Genomic DNA, 20,012 nt, shown 5'->3' with positions numbered 1-20,012 from the left:
GACTAAGAAGATCTGAAAGGGAAACTAAAAGCAGGACTAGATCAAACTGTAAGTAGGGCACCAAAGTAAAAACCCAGTGGTGAGGGATAGACATGCAGCTTCCTGGGCAAGTGGGGGGTGGGAGTGGGCGGGAGGGATGGGTCACAGTCCTTTGGTGGTGGGAATGTTTATGTACACTCCTAGCAAAATGTAGACATATAAATCAGTAGTTAATTAATATGAGAGGGGGAAAATCAATTGTCTCAAAGTTTCTCAAAAGACAAACTGAATCTTTTTAATATACAGGCTTTGTATTTGATATGCGGACTCTCTCAAAAGCCTAGACCAAGTAGATTAGAAGCATCCAATAGCACAGCTATATACAAGATACTGGATACTGTACAGCAAACCATAACAAAGGGACTTTTCAAAGTTAACCAAATTAACAAATAATGTGATGATGACATTAACTATCAATTGTCTTTTTGAACCCTAAGACAGCAGGAACCTCACATCTCCACTATAGAGCCCCTACTTCCCCCAGTCCTGGAACCCTTGGATAGGGCCCACTTTCCCGTATGCATCTCCCAATCCAAACCAAATAATATTGCATCCGCTGATCACAACCTAACCAACGCAATGATTGCCACCTCAACATGCTTCACCTCAGACTGTGTCCAGAGACTTCACGTGTGGAATGACAACCTTTCAGTTTCATTACTCGGGTGAGACCTTTCCTTTTATAGTACACTCTAATTTCATCTCAGGTAGTTCACTTTCTAACAAAGTCCCATAACCTAGATATACACCAGTTTCTGTGAGAGAGAGCTTATGTGCACACGTATCCATAAACTACTGCAAAATATATACCTGAAAGCAGAAGTACACTAGAGTTTGCAGTGAGTACCTCCCTAACACTTCCTCTGCACTATTCCAAGCTTGGGATCCATGATTGCTCAACAAATTGTTTGGCTTCATATGTTAACTCTCTTTTCAATCACCAGGTTCCAGATGCCACCAGGATGCTGGCCAGGCTTCCCTGGATTGAAGACCCCACCAATATGTCCTGGAGCTCAGCTTCCCCAGAGACACACCTTACTAGGGAAAGAGAGAGGCAGACTGGGAGTATGGACCGACCAGTCAACGCCCATGTTCAGCGGGGAAGCAATTACAGAAGCCAGACCTTCTACCTTCTGCAACCCTCAACGACCCTGGGTCCATGCTCCCAGAGGGCTAGAGAATGGGAAAGCTATCATGGGAGGGGGTGGGTTATGGAGATTGGGTGGTGGGAATTGTGTGGAGCTGTACCCCTCCTACCTTATGTTTTTGTTCATTAATCCTTTCTTAAATAAAAAATTTAAAAAAAAAAGATTTATACTGCATGAATGTGTAGTCCCTATTTCCTTTCCTATAAAATTAGTTAGGTTAGATACCAAGTTGTTAGTGAGACCTAGGGCATAAATCAACTGATAACAGAATTTAGATGAACTTGTGATATCAGTACATGTATCAAACAAGGTAGTAAAGCAATGTCTTCCATCCAGTTATAGTACAGCACACATTCACTTTTAAAAATAAAACACCAGTGATAAGTAATGAAGAGAACAAACTATTTTTAATTATTTTATTTTTCATAATTTTCTAACACATGGTGTTAGAAAAATGAATTTTGGCACCATGACTTAAAACGTTCTTCAAGTTTAACCTATAAATTAAAAACAGTAGCTAAAAAGAGAATATTTAAACCTCAAAGAAATGTTGAAAGTCAAAGATTTTTGTGTGTTGGGAATTTTTAAAAGTAGAACAAAGGGCAAATAATAAAAAGAGTAAGAAGGATAAAATAAGCACTATGAGAAGACAAGGATGGAATAATTCTCCCTTAAAAAAAAAAAAAAGACTAAGGGGGAAGACAAACGGGGTAGGCCCACCAACTTAAATTTCCTGACACAAAATTCAAGTACTTAAAAAATTTTTTTTCTTTTAATTATAAAATACTACTGATAATCTCAATGAAATACTTTCCCCTCATTATTTTCTAGAATTGAAAAAAAAAATCAAAAGTTGTTTTGACTTAAGGGCACTTGCTGATTTTAAGTGGATACCTGATAAGGAAAGGTCTAAAAGCTTCCCTAAAAATAACAGCTACTTAATATAATCCACCTTGGAAAAATTCACCTGAGGCCTGGTGTCTAACACAGTTGTTTTCAACTGGGTGCCTCAGCTGTATTTTGTACTGTATCTTGGCAAGAGTGGTGATACAATATTCCTTAGTAACTACTGCAAAAAGCACCTGTTGGTGTGTGTAAGGGGTGGGGGGCACAGAATTCATTGCATACAAGTTCAGTTAAGATCCCAGTTTTCCAACATTAAAGAAAAAAGCCAATTTTCATCCATACAAGTTTTGTCTACATGTTGATAAATAAAATTCTTCCAAGGTTCTTGTTAAACAAGAAAATACTATTATCTGTCACCTCTATACCTGTACCTGAATGTTTGATGAACTGAAATACAAATTCAGAAAAATGGTCATTATTCTTGGAGGCAATAAGGCACAGAAATAAATATTTGCGTTAACTTTTTTTTTCTTCTTCAATCTGTGTTTTAAGGCTCAGAGCAGACAAAATATCAAAGAATTTAAAACAAAACAACTTTAAAAAATATTTGGCCCAAAATGAAGTTGTTCTGTTCAAGTTATTTAAATATTTCTCTCATCTTCTCAAGCACAACTTCAAAGACATGTTCATGCCAGGCATCCATTCCAAAAGAAAAATCAATTCAATGAAAAGTAAATAACTTAGGGATCTATAAATGACACTGCAATGTATCGTGTTCCATTTTTAACAGGAAGTCCTTCATGTAAATGTGTGAGTCTCCCTGGGTGCATGAAGCTCCAGCCTTTGCGTGGTGATTCAATAGAGCAATTGTATCTTAGGAATTTGCATCCACCTCCCTAAAAAAGATAGAACAAACACATACATGTTATGCTTCACTGTTAACCTGTGACACAATTCAAATCAAGTCATCTAATAAGAAATTTTAAATAATTAAGACAAAGATCTTTTCATAATGACATATTTCTTTTGAGGGATATAAAAAACAGAAGTCACAGGTACCTGAAAATCTTCTCCCACATTATTGAGTGCAATGTTGATGGTAAATGTAGAAGCATCATGGTGAGGGCGGAGAGAGCGTTGTCTCTCAGGGGAGTATTTTACTACAAAATTCAGTAGCGCAAATCCCTGATGGAGCAAAGGAAACCAATGAGTCCATTTATCAGTGAAAACAGAAAATTGCACATGCATGTGAAAGCTTGTAGGAGGGAAGCCCTAGAAACAGGAGTACCTTTGTATAATAGCCTGCAAAGACCTTCAGTGTAACTGGTGCAATAAATTCCCGAATGAAATGAAGCCACACGTTCTCCAGACCAATTTGCTTCATGTGGATATCATCAGTGGGGACATTTTCATAGCCACCAGATATACGGCTATCCTAGAAACATCAATGATATTATAAAGAATCATCCAAGTTTCATTAAATATTTGTATCATCACTAGGAATTTCTTTCGACCATAAGCTTATAATAAATAATCAAGTTGGGGGTTGAGAGCGCAGCGGGTTTAGCGCACATGGCACAAAGCACAAGACCAGCGTAATGGATCACTGTTCGAGAGTCCCCGGCTCCCCACCTGCAGGGGAGTCGCTTCACAGGTGGTGAAGCACATCTGCAGGTGTCTATCTTTCTCTCCCCCTCTCTGTCTTCTTCTCCTCGCTCCATTTCTCTCTGTCCTATACAACAATGAACAACATCAACAACAACAATAACCACAACAAGGCTACAACAACAAGGGCAACAAAAGGGGGGAAAATGGCCTCCAGGAGCAGCAGGTCATGGTGCAGGCACTGAGCCCCAACAATAACCCTGGAGACATTAAATAAATAAATAAATAAATAAATAAATAAATAAATAAATAAATAATCAAGTTATTCAGTTGTGGAATCCAATCTGCTTTAACTATAAAATTAACTAACCTAGGTACCATGGTTTGCAAATATGTCAATGATAAAGCCAAATATCACGGTGATAAACCCTTTTCTACTTATTTAATGCAATATAAAGTCTGAAAATGAAGTAAAAAAACTGAATTCCAAAGTCTCCTTGGACGTGTCCTGGTGCATGATGGTGGAAAGAGACCTAAATTGGTGGTGAGAGTGTTCTGAAAATACTTATCATAGGGGCCTGACAGTTATACCAGTCAACCACTGTATTACAAACAATTAACATCCTCTCCTCCTAATAAAATGATTTGGAGGGAAAAAAAATAAATAAAACTCTCTTTTACACTGACCATTAGGCAGTTTTAGTTGCTTGGTGATCATAGATACAACTTATCTACCGTTTGGGCAGATTTCATTATCCTCTAAGTTGCTGGGATCAAGTTCTTCCTCATACTTTGTAATCCTTTCTCTCTCAACACTCAACTAGTTAGGGAAGGTAACTGGGAAGAAGCAGTAATATTGTACTTAACTCTTCTGATGCTAAATAGTAGGCATATGTGCATTCTTAGAGGAGAAAAAAAAAATATATATATATATAATACCAACAGTACTTTTTGCCAAATCTTTAATATGGAACGTAAATATAAAACTGAGTTACAATAAAAGCATTCAACTTTCTCATTCTTTTGTATGTATGCATGCATGCATAGAACAGCCTTGGCAATCAGCCAGACAGATTATGTCTTTCTATTTTCACTCTAGCTCACTTTAAAACATAGAGAATAGGGGATCGGGCGGTGGCACACCGGTTTAAGGGCACATAACAAGAAGTGTGAGGACCCACACAAGAATCCCAGTTCAAACCGCTGGTGCACCATCTACAGGAGGTGGTCACTTCACAAGTGGTGAAGCAGGTTTTCAGGTGTGTCTCTCCCTCTCTATCTTCCCTTCTCTCTCAATTTCTTTCTGTCCTATCAATAAAATAAAAAAATAAAATAAAATAAAATATAGCCATAGGAGCAGTAGATTTGTAATGCAGACACCGAGCCCCAGCGATAATCCTAGAGGCAAAACAAAACACCATAGAGAATAATGGAGTACAGCAGATAGTACAATGGTTATGAAAAAAAGACTTTCATGACTAAGGCTCTGAAGTACCAGGCTGTCTCCCAGATTACCATAAGCCAAAGCAGTGCAGTGCCCTGGTAAAAATAAACAAGTACGGGGCAGAGCGGTAGCACAGTAGGTTAGGTGCACATGGTGCAAATAGCAAGGACAGGTGTAAGGATCCCATTCGAGCCTGCTGGCCCCCCACCTGCAGGGGGATTGCTTCATGAGTAATGAAGCAGGTCTACAGGTGTCTAGCTTTCTCTCCTCCTCTCTGTCTTCCCCTTCTTTCTCGATTTCTCTGTCCTATCCAACAACAGTAACTACAATAGTAATAACAACAATGATAAACAATAAGGGCAACAAAAGGGGAAAAATATCCTCCAGGAGCAGTGGATTCATAGTTCAGGTACCAAGTCCCAGCAATAACTCGAGACAAATAAAATAAAATAAAGAAGTAAATTAAAAGAATTAAAAGTGACTTTTGGATAAGAGCAATACTACACAGTAAAGACCAGCTATAGCCCTGGTGGCAGCAAAAGGAAAGAAAGAAAGAAAGAAAGAAAGAAAGAAAGAAAGAAAGAAAGAAAGAAAGAAAGAAAGAAAGAAAGAAAGAGAAAGAGAGAGGGAGAGGGAGAGGGAGAGGGAGGGAGGGAGGGAGGGAGGGAGGAAGAAAGGAAGGAAGGAAGGAAGGAAGGAAGGAAGGAAGGAAGAAAGAAAGAAAGAAAGAAAGGAAGGGAGAAAGAGAGAGAAAGAAAGAGTGAGAGAAAGAAAGGAATGAAGGATGGCTGGCTGGCTGATGAGGCCCACACAGACTAAATGTTGAACAATAATTAACTGAATGAGTTAGATTAAAAACCACGATCTCCTGAAAGTATTGGTGGGGTAGTTCAGTAGAACCAGGATTCAGAAATGTATGGTAAAATGTACAAACCTCTTCTTAATTCTCTAAATACTTACACTCTTTCATCATAGAACCACATTTTAATTGTGTGTAATGATAACTTACATGATGTTTTCCCCCAGACCACTGGCCATAATGTTCCATTTCTTCCACCAATTCATCACAAGCCTTTTCAGAAAATATGGGAAACCAAAAGACATCTGGACAAGGCTATAAAACATGACATCACCGATAAGAGCATGCTATTTCGTAGATATTCATTAATAACTGGCATTTTCAAAGTGAAAGGCCAGAGCATTCAGTAGTCATTTTATTAATGACTTTTGAAACTTTACAGAGCATATACTACTGCTATTGACAATGCCAGCTTGGACTTTTTCTTAAAACTCTGAAAACTTTTTGTTGTTGTTTACTGACATACTAACAGCTATATGTTTCTGAGTCACGGTGGGTCACAAACCCACTGCAGTGTAGTTTTAATACTATAACCGGGGGCAGGTAGCATAATGATTATACAATGAGACTCTTGTGCCTGAGGCTCCGAAGTCTCAGGTTCAGTCCCCCACACCACCATAAGCCAGAGGTAATCAGTGCTCTGGTTAAATAAATAAATAAAGACTACAATGCATGCCCACTGGTCAAACTTCCATTCTGCTGTAATGGTGAGAGTACACGCATATGAGTGCACTCATTTAGTTGCGGTAGCCTTTGCAGAATTAAATTGCCATTTGAAATGTCTTTGAAATGAATTTCCATTGAGATGCAGTTACTATGTCCATAATGCATTAGGATCTATCACAACACCAATATTCACCTTAGGAAGTTTTAAATTACTTTCAGTATATACAAAATTGAAAGCCTTTCAAACAGTGTCATTAATTTAACTGGCTAATTTTCTTTCTCAATGTATACAGCCTCAAATACACTGTACATTCTTGAAATAGGATATTTTAAAAAGTTTAAAATACCTTTAAAATGAGTTGTTTTTAAAGACCTCTGAGAAGAGATTCTCGGAGCCCAATTTCTTTCAAGCTAAGTTTCATTTTAAAAGGCCTACACCAGAGGCCTGCCAATGGTTCTATCTTTTTAGTAGTTGGAAAGGGGTGACATTCTAATTATGGGAAAAAAAACATGATCCTAAAATTATCATTAATCGCACTATCTTGTATTTGACCACTATGCAATTCTTAACATTGCTAAATTAGTATTTAAGACATGAATTTCAGTTATAGGATAATTTTTCTACTTTCACAACATTCTATGCTAAGGGAGTATTGAGTAATAAGATCCACTTTTGGAAAAAAAAGTAAAGTAAGAGATTTATCTCTATACACTCTATTAATTTTTTTTTTTAAGATTTATTTATTTATAAGAAAGACAGGAGGAGAGAGAAAGAACCAGACATCACTCTGGCACATGTGCTGCCAGGGATCGAACTCGGGACCTCATGTTTGAGAGTCCAAAGCTTTATTACTGTGCCACCTCCCAGACCACCACACTCTAGTAATTGTTAATACAAACCTGTTCAACTATATTTTCAGTGAATATCTTTGAATAATCACGGTTTATATACTTTTCTTTCCAGTCCTATTAAAAGAAATTATACAGATTATAGAAAATACCTTTCCATAAAAACTTTAAAAATATAAAGTATGTGCCTCTTAGAAATTACTAATACAGTCTGTAACAACTACACTGGAAAAAAAGGAATTCTCAGAAAGCATAGTCTATATTTTTTTCATCTTCAACTGATTATGTATATTGTTTATGAGCTTTTACACAACATCACGATTTTATTTCTAAGTGCAGTGATCTTGTAATGATGATACCTATACACTATAACCTATGCATAAATGCTGGTGTGATAAATATGTGTGAGCTTAAAAGGGGAAAACAGGAAATAAAACCTCACACACAAATATTGTAAAGCTTAGTTAGCAAACTAATCAGCTAAATATTACTTATACTTTTATAGTGAATTATTCTCAAGTAGTTTTGTCTACGTTTAATTTTTTAATATAAGTTTGCCTTTACTTCAGTTTTCATTATTTATCAAAGAATGATCATGAGTTTGCTAACATTTTCATTTCATTTTAGTTCTTGAAATTAAGGTATAGGACTAAAAAAATAACTACTCTTCTTACTAAGTCGTGAGCTTGATTCATCTCTTTGACCAATCTCTGACATATTAACCACATACTAAAATAGCTTGATTTTGTCACAGTAGGCTAATATATCATTTCCATGGGCCAACTATTTCATTGAGAAAAACCCACTGTTTAGAATATATATAACGGAGTATCGAATAATTTAGTATAAAAGAAGATGTATCCTGAAATGCATTTACTAACAAATTTCTTAACTTTTACTTTACAAAGTTCAATATAGGGAGTCTAAAGGAAAGAACTGACATTCCAATCAAAATAAGTTTTTTAAAAAAATATGTGCCTGAAATATATTATAGAGGCCACATTTCAAAGGAGCCTACTATTTACATGCCATTCTAGTTTTTTACATTTATATGTAGTCAAATATTTTTATTATTACTATATTTTATTTTATTTTATTTAAGATAGAGACAGGCAGCAAGAGGGTGAAAGAGATCATGGCACTAAAGCTTCCTTCAGTGTCTAACGGGGGCCAAATTCAAAGCTGAGTCGCACAGATAGCAAAGCCGCACATTCTCTAAGCAAGCTATTTCATGATTCCGTCTTAATTCTTTAATATACCTCGTGCACACATAACATACAATTATAGGAACAAAATATTGTATCACCTCACTATTCTCTCTAATACTGATTGGTTTTCTGGTTCTACAATATGGGTAAATATTAGACAATTTCCATGAGTATCTAATCTACCTACTTGCCACTGGTTACTCTTCATATGGTATACCAAGCCAGTTTACCCAAACCAAATAAATTTACTTACTTCTAATATATTAACTGCATATTCTCCAAAGATTTGAATTCTTACACAAATATCTACAACTCAAGATATAATTTGGGGTGTCTTATTCAAGAAGCTATCATTACTCATTATTATCAAACAATTCTATATACGCAAAGTAGCAAGAAATTTAGTGCTGGAGTATCTAATTCCACCCTCGCAGTTAAGGTATTTTTCAGTTCTACTCCTGTGAAAGATGGAAATATGCAGCTAAAACAAAACAAATGTATTTTTGAAATATAAAAATGACAAGATACTTTTTTCCCCTTAGTTCAACAGATTACTTAGAAGCCATTACTATTACTCATGTCAGTTCCTTCTACAAAATAAAAGACAATTATGATAGCAGGGGCTTGTCCATTCTGTTTTCCCACAAAGGTTATTTCTGGGGCTTGATGACTATATCATACCACTCGTCATGGTGGGCAGATTTTCATTTTCAATAAAGGACAGAAGAATGAAAGTGATAAAGAAGAGAGCAGAAGAGAAAAGACACCTGCATTGCTGTTCTACTGCTTGTGAAGCTACCCCTCAGAAGGTGGGAACTAGGAAACTGAACTCAAGTCCACGTGGCAGCAACATGTGCACTCTACTGGGTGAGCTACCAGCTGTCCCTGGGTTGAGATCTTTAACTTAATACTTCTTTTTTTCCTCCAAAGTTATCACTGGGGCTCAGTGCCTGCACTACAAATCCACTGCTCCTGGAGGCCATTTTTTTCATCTTGTCACTGTTGCTGTTGTTGGATAGTACAGAGAGAAATCAAAAGAAGAAGGGACGACAGAGCAGGGGAGAAAAAGACAGATGCCTGGGCAGACCTGCTTCACCACGTGTGAAGCAACCCCTTGCTGATGGGGAGCCAGGGGCTCAAAAGGGAATCCTTACACGGGTCCTTGCGCTTAGCGCCATGTGTGCTTAACTGGGTACACAACCACCCAGCCCCTTTTAATTTAAAACTTTTACAGCTTGGAAAAGAAAACCCTAAACTGAAGTATCACAAAGATACTATTCCAAAATATCATTTTTTTTCCTGAACATCAAAATGTAACACTGTCATATGTGAGCTTTTGTAAGCACTGTTTTTCCAAAATTGTGACAAAAAAAAATTGATGGTGCTTTTCATATATGAAAGAGAAATGATGGGAGAAACTTACATTCCCCTCCCTTAAACCAAATCTGTGTTTTCATTTCAAAAAAAAAAAAGTTCTTGGAGACAGGAGGTGGCGACCTGGTTAAGCACACACATTACAGTGCACAAGGCCCCACCAGGTTCAAGCCCCTGGTCCCCACCTGCAGTGGGAAAGTTGCACGAGTGGTGAAGTAGGTCTGCAGGTGTCTCTCTTTCTGTCTCCCCCTCACCTCTCAATTTCCCTATCTCTATCTAATAAATAAATAAAATAATTTTTAAAAAGGTCTTAGCAAAGTTTACATGTAATATGTAGGTTACGAACTAAAAATCATATGTTATAAGAAGTGATACAGTTGAAAATCGTTACAAACTCTTGCCACATTTTTATATTAATAATACAACTAACTTAAATTCAACTAGAGTTATAGGAAAATCAATAATAAAGCAGACTATGAAATACATACCACAGGATTTTCAAATATTTGCCAGAGGTCATTGTTATAATGTGAAATATTATAATTTGCAGTTGATAATAGTCTTCCAAATTCATGTCTATTAGAAATGTACATAAACATACCCTAAATGTCAAAAAACAGCACTATTAGAGACCTTAGAGTAAACTATAAAAATATTTAACTGTGGGAAAATATATTAGAACTATAAATTTCAACTTTCATATATTGTTCACAAACATGCATTATATTTTTCACATGAACCATGCAAGATATAAAAGAAACAAAATTTTAATTAATTGATAATTCAGACATCAAACAAACTGACATATCACTGGCACTCAAATAAAAAAGAAGAGGATGATTGGACTAATTTTTTTTTTTTTTTTTGGTCCTTTTACATTGGTCTTAGATGAAGACATCTTGGCGCAAATTCCTGTTTAAAGCAGAAATGATTCTGAGACGCCAATGTACAATGAATTGTACCTCTTTTAGCTTCTTTCTCATTAACACAAGAAATCAAATATCAACATCACTTTATACACTTTCATTTTTACTGTCCTGGTATTTGAAAGCAGACTGAAAATTTCTATGCATATAAGGAGCTAAGGGAAAGCAGTCGCATATTTTTGCCCCAAACCAAGTAAGTGTAGAAAATATCATTAAGGTTAGGTTGTTTCTTTCTGTACCTGTTTTAATGGTAAAGCGTATTTATTAATAATAAAGGAAAGAAAGTTAATAGAGTACCCAAACCTCATTTTAACCAATCATGTACTTTATACTTATTCTTACCTATATTCTCCCTGGAGAAAAAAAAATACTTTGAAACTAAAATAGTGAAACAGAATTGGGTTTGTTTATCAGCCAACTATAAAATGTAAACCAGTCCAAAGAACTAAGAACTGACTACCATACAAAGCCCACCTCCAAACATACATACCGTACGTTAATATAGGTCAAGAGCCAATGAGTATCAACATTTTGCCAAGGTAAATGAAAAGACCTTTAAAGAAACTTTATTGCTAGGCAGTATACCATATGTAGCATCAATTATATAAATTAAAAAATGAATAAAAAATAACACCTTTGGGGGGCTGAGCATTTGGAATGTTTCCGGAGTAGGGGAGTCTTTTTCCCTTTGTAAGGTCTAAAATGAAGAGAAGCATTAGGTAAGTTGACCTGCACACCCATTCTCCAGATATTTTCAGAATAAATATAGCAGCCCTTGATAAAAAGCCGGCATTTCAAAATGTCCTTCACAGACAACATGCAGAACAAGCAAAGCTTATAGCAAAAAGAAACAAATTTCAGTCCTTATGGAGACATAAATTCAAGCTCATTCCTTAGTAGAACTTTTCATTTCAGACAAAATTAAGACAAAGGAAAAAATGTGAGATAGGCCATTCCAGGATGAGCTGTTGAGTCAAATTAGCTGAATATGAGCACAAATTTTATCACAGATACTGATATTCAATAACAAAACGCATAGGAAAAACAAATACATTTAACCAACACATGCCTTATTAAACAGAGCGAAAAACAGTAGCCAACTTTTCTGATTTTTCCCCAAATCACAAATAAATCTGAATAAAATACCCAAATCACTTCTAAAAGATTATATATACAAATATGTTTTAAAACATATTTATATATTTTGAGAAACAGACTATTTTTCACAGGCATTCACGTTTTACAGTGAAAGTGTGTTTGTAGAGTAGCAATACTGCACTAGTTGTACATGTATGCTAAATGTATTATATATTTCAATGCTCTCATCTTAGTAATAAAGAACTTGCTTCACGAATGTGGAGTTGCTAATGGCAGAAAAAAAGATGGGTGACGATTTCAGAACAAAGTGTGTTCTTAAATGGGTACATGGTCATTTCACCTGGGCTTTATTAATTCATTTGAATTAGGTCAAGATTTCATGACAGACTTTCAAACAGAAGTCAAGATAAATTCTTAAAATTGCAAACTTTGTAACAAACCCAGACTTCCTACTGAAGTCCTACTGTTGGTTATGAGTTAACGTTAACAGCATACCTAACATTTTTCAAATTATTTCTACAGGAAAATGTTTTCAAAGAATTTGCTCCAAAATTTTGAATACACAAACAAAAAAATTGGCTAGTACTTGCAAATTAGAAAGAAAAAGGACATCAAAAGACAATGACACATCAACTGGTAATGCAAGCCATTTAACAAGAACATTCAAGCAAGCTCTCATTTTAAACCCTACCATTTCTCTAGCATTTCGGCAAAGAGCCATATCAGGATCCAATTTATCACGGACAAAATAGTTCCTTTCACTCATCTCTGATCGGAGTGTCACTCCTTTAATTAAGTACACGTTAGCCATGTATGGTACATTCCATATTCCTCTGGAAGTAAAGAGAAGACATCCAAAATACCACAATACAAAACAACCAAGCTTAATTTTTATGTTTTTAATACAAATGTTTTGTACATCTTGAGATTCTCTAGAGGAGATCATTGAATCAAATTACATATATATGCAAACACATTTCATATTTGACACATGTAAAAACACAAATACATAACTATGAGTGGCATCTTCATGAGCTAAATCAACAAATAACCTATAGTTTTAGTAATAAGAGAACATTTTCTCTTTTTAGTTCTGCTTATATGGCTGACAAGTCAGTTCAGACACTATTGTTCAACATCTCTAAGAAAAAGAAAACTGAACAAACAAAAAACAAACACACAAAAAACAGCATTCTCCCCCTATTAACTTAACAAAACTTATTTTAAAAAACTACCTCGTGGGGACAGGCAGTAGCACACCAGGGTTAAGCGCACATTGTATGAAGAGCAAGGAAGGGTGCAAGGATCCTGACCCTGGACCCCCACCTGTGGAGGGGGGGGGGTTCGCAGTCGCTTCACAAGTAGTGAAGCAAGTCTGCAGGTGTCTGTCTCTCCTTCTCTCTCAATTTCTCTCTGTCCTATCCAACAACAACAGCAATAATAACAGCAACGGGGCCAGTGGTGGCACGCCTGGTTAAGCAAGCATGTTACAAAGCACAAGGCCCCGGGTTCAAACCCTGGCCTCCACCAGCAGAGGGAAAGCTTTATGAGTAGTGAAACAGGGCTGCAGGTGTCTCTGTCTCTCTCCCTCTGCCTTCCTCTCAATTTCTGGCTATCTCTATCAAATAAATAAAGATAATTAAAAAATTTAAAAAATACAAACAGGGAGTCGGGCAGTAGCGCAGTGGGTTAAGCGCACACAGCGCGAAGCACAAGAAAAAGCATAAGGATCCTGGTTCGAGCCCCCAGCTCCCCACCTGCAGGGGCGTTGCTTCACAGGCAGTGAAGCAGGTCTGCAGGTGTCTTTCTCTCCCCCTCTCTGTCTTCCCTTTCTCTCTCCATTTCTGTCCAATCCAAAACAACGACATCAACAACAATAATAATAAAACCAAGGGCAACAACAGGGAAAATAAAAATAAATAATAATAATAAAAACAACAACAAAGATGGCCTCCAGAAGCAGTGGATTCGTAGCTCCTGCGATAACCTTGGAGGCAAAAAAAAAAAAAAAGACAACTACCTCATGGAGGTTGATAGCACAATGGTTATGCAAAGAAAGAGACTCTCATGCCTGAGGCTCCAAAGTCCCAAGTTCTATCCCCAGCACAACCATAAACCAGACTGAGCAGTGCTCCAGTAAAACAAACAACTACAACAACAAAATTCCACAAATTTGAGGGTATTTTCTTTTTTTTTTTTTCCTTTAGTCAAAACAATTTTTGTGGCCCATACCTAAGGACTTGCACGCAAGAGGTTCTGAATAAGACTGCATATGCCAGAGTGCTGTTCTGACCACTCTCTTTGTCCCTCTTCCTCTTATCTCTCATGAAGTAAATAAATATCAACAACAATTTTTTTCAAAGTAATTCTATAAGAGGTTTAAAAAGAAACTCAACTATTATCTTTACAATAAATATCATACACACTGTTTTCAGTATCTTCTTTTCAAAATCCCAAATTAGAAACCAAATAGTGATAACAAAATTTATCCTTTTTAAAAGCAGAATATTAGCCATTTCACACAGTAAACATGCATTGGGAAATGTTGAAAAAATGTGATAGGTGTTTATTTGCTCATCTGTAAATTGTAAAAATAAATTTATCCAAGTAAATTGATTAAATTACCTCTCCAAACTTTTTTTTTAAAATTTTTTGTTTGTTTGTTATTGGATGGAGACAGAGAGAAATTGAGAGAGAAGGGGGAGATAGAGAGAAAGAGAGACACCTGCAGACCTGCTTCACCACCTGTGAAACGACTCCCCTGAAGGTAGGGAGCCGTGGGCTTGAACCAGGATAGTAACCGGTCCTTGTGCTTGTCATGTGAGCTTAACCCGCTGTGCTACTGCCCGACTACCCCCTCTCCAAACTTTTAACCAAAGCATATTACTCTTCTAACTGCCCTAAGATAGTAACCACATATTATTATCTCTTTGTACATTCACAATAGTAAGTTGGATCCTTTGGAAATTTGGCAGATTAAAGCCTTTTAAAAGTGAACTTATTTTCTACAAGTATTTCAAGATCATATGTCATCTTTGGCTTTTCAAATGTCCACTAAAGAAAGAAAAGAAATAATTAGAATTCAAATATTACTACTAAAGCTACTAATTTTACATTATGGCATTTCACACTAAAAGATTAAATTGAGCCACATACACTCTGTTCCCTTGAACAATATCCACATAATCTTCAGATCGAGCATAATACCCATCGGGACTCAGTGCTCCCCAGAAGTTGGACCACAGTTTTCCATGACGTGTTACAAGAGGAGCAATGATCTTCCTAAGAAGAGAAAAACAAATTCAGGTAACAATTTATTTTAAAATTACCACAGAACTATATGATTTAGCAAGACAGAGAAAACATGTAGCTAGTCAAAAAAAAAATTAAAAGTAAGATATAAAATAAAGAGCTTACTTCTTCCAACATTTATTTATTTTAAATTACCACACTGAAAATTTTCAATGTTTCTAAAATGGTAAGGAAAAACTGAGAAATGCATATGAAAGTGTAAAATGACTTATATTCAAAGCACAGGACTCTGGGGAAGGAAGAGAAGGTGGTATGGAAGTCTTACTTTGGCGTATCACACCAAAGTAAGACTCTGGGGTAGGGGGAGGGGAGAATACAGGTCCATGAAGGATGACAGAGAACCTAGTGGAGGTTGTATTGTTATATGGAAAACTGGGGAATGTTATGCATGTACAAACTACTGTACTTACTGTCGAACATAAAACATTAATTCCCCAATAAAGACATAAAAAAAAAAAAGGTCTTTGGGATTCTGATGCATGTCAGTGGGAAAGGACCCAAGCTGGAGGTAAAAGTGTCTTGCAGACACCTGTCATGCCGAGGTCAGAAAGTGTACCCATGTGACAACAACTGTATTATAAACCACTAATGCCCAATAGAATTATAAAAAAATACAGAAAAAAATCTCTTATATTTAACTGAGAAAAATAAAGTTACTCTAATAGTTCAATGCTAGCCATTTTATCTGATACGTATTCATATATGAATACATATGCATACACACATACACATATATATATAAATGATACTGAGAACAATGTTTGGCACTTATTAAAGTGGACTATTAACATGCTGGGTGGTGGTGGATGTGATTAAGTGTGCCTGTTACCATACACAAGGTTCTGGGATTAAGCCTCTGGTTCCCACCTATAAAGGCAAGGGAGAAGTTTCACAAGTGGTGAAGCAGTGCTGCAGGAGTCTCTCATCCTCTCCCACTCTATCCCCATTTCTGTCTCCATCCAATGAATAAATAAATAAAAAAAAATTTTTAAGTAAAGTACACTAATAGGGCAATTAACCTTTTTACAAGTAGCAGCACTAGCATTAATAAATGATCATTAGTGGGCCAAGTAGTTGCATACCAGGTTGAGTACACACATTACCATGTACAAGGACCCAGGTTTGAGGCTCCATTCCCCACCTGCAGGGGTGGCGCTTCACAAGTGCTAAAATATCTTTCTCCCTATCGTCTCCATTGCTCTTAATTTCTTTCTATCCGCCCCACCTCACTAGGGAAAGAGAAAGACAGTCTGGGAGTATGGATCGACCTGCTAATGCCCACATTCAGCGGGGAAACAATTACAGAAGCCAGACCTTCCACCTTCTGCACCCCATAATGACCCTGGGTCCATACTCCCAGAGGGATAAAGCTACCAGGGGAGGGGAAGGGATACAGAGTTCTGGTGGTAGGAACTGTATCCCTCTTATACTATGGTTCTTTTCAATGTTTACTTTTTATAAATAAAAACCAAAAAAAAAAAAAAAAAAGCACATGGCAAGAAGCACAAGGACTGAGGTAAGGAGGACCTAGTGGGGGTTGTATTATGTGGAAAATGAGAAATGTTATGCATGTACAAACTATTGTATGTACTGTCAACTGTAAAACATTAATCCCCCAATAATGAAATTTAAAAAAAAATTAAAAGAAAAATGGCTACTGGGAGTGGTGGACTTATGATGCAAGCTAGAGATCAACCCTAAGAATAACTCTGACAGCAATTAAAACACACACATATATGCATAAATATAAAAAAGTAAATGGATATTAGGATCATTATAATGTGGTATTCATGGTATCTTTTTCCCATTTCAACTCAACTATATGAAAAGCAGGTACTGCCCAGTAATAAAGAGTTCAAAACTAAACAGAACACCGGATCTGACTATAGAATGATTTGTACCTCTACAATGACTTTCAAATTGTAGAAATTACAGCTGTGTTTTCACCTGTCTTTCTAGTTCAGCAATTTCGTGAAATTTCTTTTCATGAAAGTCTTAAAAGATCAACTTTATTAGTATCGGATACATAAACTCAAGCATCTGTAATCACCACTAATATTGTTACTCTTAACTGCCATTCAGTTATTTTCCTATTTGCTTTCTTAAAGAGAAAACAAATGAACTAGAGTTGAAAGTTTTTAAGTTGAAGAAAATGAGTTTCCTCAATCTGCAAAGCACATATGAATAATTACAGTGTGTCTCTATAGATGTCAGAAATGATTATCATTTTAAGTTGATATTAAAGGTTAATTAGTACCTGTTTTGTTCAATCAAAATTTTTAAAGTCTTTGGGTTTGTCAAAACAACATCTGCATCAACACTAAAGTAATAATCACAGCTTTTATCTTGACGGCAAAAATCCCTGATGTAGAAAAAAGGAGAATTAGATAAAGTGATTATTTTCCATTTGAAAAATGTTAACATAAAGCTTACATGTAAAGGAAGATTTCTTCAAAATTTCTAATCAAAAATTGTAAGTGTATATACAAATTTTGTTAGAATCTCAAAATGGTGACTTTGTCAACACAAATTTTCAAAAGTAGGTAAAAAATCAAATTATAGGCCCCAGAAGAAAATCTATCTTCATACCACAATAAACATCTCACACCAACAGACAATAGTAACTGGCAATTTTTAACAGTTAATTCTTTCTGAAACGGGGAAATAATTTGTCAGTGTGTTTACTGTGTTTTAAACAAATCAAATAAATTGCACATACCCAAAAAAATGAAGTCCTGTATCTCCAACAACTTGGTTTTAAGTGAATATTGAAGATATACACATGTGACTCTTTAGGTATTAATACTTTTATGATTTGCACAGAATTCTAAGATACTCCTTTGTTTCTTATACTTACTCTTTCCACAGACAGAAACACATTCTTACCAGATAGAATTTTCAGACAGTAAATACTGAATTATGGTACACCAGTCATATTTGACTATGGTTAAAATATAGTTATAATATTTAGTTAATAGTTTATTAAGTATATTGGCTGTATTTTTTTTTAGAAAAAGAACTTCCTTGGCCATTTACATGTAAATACAGAGAAACACAAATATAGTTTAACAGTAGAAGAAAATTCATGTATATGTACAAAAACATGCATGTGTATACACACACACACACACACACACACAGTTAACATACTCAAGTTTAGGGTACACATTTTTAAGGAAAAGGTTATTTTTAAAGTTTCTTTAGTAGGATTTTTTAAATATATTGAAACATACATTCCCATGTTCCTGGCTTCAGCCTGACTGAGACTTTCTTCTGGACCGACTATTTTTATAGTATTGATTTCATGTTTAGCTTTATCAAAAAATACTTTGATGTCCTTTTCATGATAAACTTCCTGTAACAATTAAAAACTGAGAATTAGAGAGAAAATAAGACAATATGACGAAAAAAGTAATTCTATGTAGGGATGGCTTCACAAAGATGTAAATTCCACAGTTCACATGTTCACTCACTAACAGAAAGTTTGATAGCCATATTAAATATATTACACTTTGACCAAATGTTACATGAAGAATCTAAAAATTAGGCACATATTAATATTTATCCTTCTTCCCCCTTCTTTCCTTCCTCCCTCCTTCCCTCCCTTCTCTCCTTCCTTCCTTCCTTCCTTCCTTCCTTCCTTCCTTCCTTCCTTCCTTCCTTCTTTCCTTCCCTCCCTCCCTCCCTCCCTCCTTCCTTCCTTCCTTCCTTCCTTCCTTCCTTCCTTCCTTCCTTCCTTCCTTCCTTCCTTCCTTCCTTCCTTCCTGATAGGGCTTCATACCTGAACAGTGAATCCACACCACTTAGTGGCTATCTCTTTCCTTTTCTTTTTTCTCCCTTTCTTTTTATTTTCTAGGACAGAGAGAATTTGAGAAAGATGGGAGTATAAAGGAGAGATAAAGAGAGATAACTGTAGCACTGTTTAACCACTCATGAACCTTCCTCTCCAACCCCCCACAGGTGAGAGTACTAGAGGCTTGAACACAGGTTCTTGCATATGTGCTAGCTGGCTGCACTACCACCCAGCTCCCCATATCAATTTTTTCTTTTTTAAAAATATTTATTTATTCCCTTTTGTTGCCCTTGTTTTATTGTTGTAATTGTTGTCATTGTTACTGATATCGTCATTGTTGGATGAGACAGAGAGAAATGGAGAGAGGAGGGGAAGACAGAGAGGGGGAAAAGAAAGATAGACACCTGCAGACCTGCTTCACTGTCTGTGAAGCGACTCCCCTGTGGGTGAGGGAGCCAGGAGTTCGAATTGGGATCCTTACGCAGGTCCCTGCGCTTCACGCCACATGCTCTTAACCCACTGTGCTACCACCTGACCCCTGTATACATTACTTTGAAAGCGGGGAGATGGTTCACCTGGTAGGATGTGGCCTGACTGTATTTGAGACTACAGACTCAAGCACCAATACCTCATGTGAACACTATGGACATCACTGCCAGTGGGGGAGCTCCATGGATGGTGGGGTAGTACTGTGGTTTCTCCCTCTTCCCTTTCCTCCTCCCTCATTCTTCCTATTCCTTTAAATTGAGGAGGGAAAGAGAGGGAAGGGGGAGGGGAGAAGGGTGAGTGGGAGGGAGAGAGAGAAAAGAGAAAAGAAGAGAGAGAGAAATGGAGGGATTGAGAGA

The 20,012-nt window shown here is 36.4% G+C and overlaps 1 protein-coding gene across 3 annotated transcripts in view; it reads right to left on the bottom strand.

The window, feature by feature from the left end:
- Positions 1–1,589: 1,589 nt before the first annotated feature.
- PLOD2 (procollagen-lysine,2-oxoglutarate 5-dioxygenase 2) overlaps positions 1,590–20,012 on the bottom strand; it is a 95,846-nt gene continuing 77,423 nt past the window's right edge. For 2 of the 3 annotated variants that reach the window (XM_016186005.2, XM_007518072.3), the window contains exons 10-20: positions 18,608–18,729; positions 17,632–17,736; positions 15,219–15,344; positions 12,754–12,895; positions 11,599–11,661; positions 10,527–10,640; positions 7,508–7,573; positions 6,092–6,196; positions 3,322–3,468; positions 3,093–3,218; positions 1,590–2,929 (exon numbers count right to left, since the gene is read on the bottom strand). In XM_016186005.2, the coding sequence (XP_016041491.2) occupies positions 2,774–2,929; positions 3,093–3,218; positions 3,322–3,468; positions 6,092–6,196; positions 7,508–7,573; positions 10,527–10,640; positions 11,599–11,661; positions 12,754–12,895; positions 15,219–15,344; positions 17,632–17,736; positions 18,608–18,729 (1,272 nt within the window). In that variant the 3' untranslated portion in view covers positions 1,590–2,773. The remainder of the gene's footprint in view (positions 2,930–3,092; positions 3,219–3,321; positions 3,469–6,091; positions 6,197–7,507; positions 7,574–10,526; positions 10,641–11,598; positions 11,662–12,753; positions 12,896–15,218; positions 15,345–17,631; positions 17,737–18,607; positions 18,730–20,012) is intronic. The other variant, XM_060197551.1, reaches the window with a different exon arrangement.

Source organism: Erinaceus europaeus, chromosome 9 (assembly GCF_950295315.1).
Source record: "Erinaceus europaeus chromosome 9, mEriEur2.1, whole genome shotgun sequence".
Classification (NCBI taxonomy): domain Eukaryota; kingdom Metazoa; phylum Chordata; class Mammalia; order Eulipotyphla; family Erinaceidae; genus Erinaceus; species Erinaceus europaeus.
This window is presented reverse-complemented; position numbering and strand designations above follow the sequence as displayed.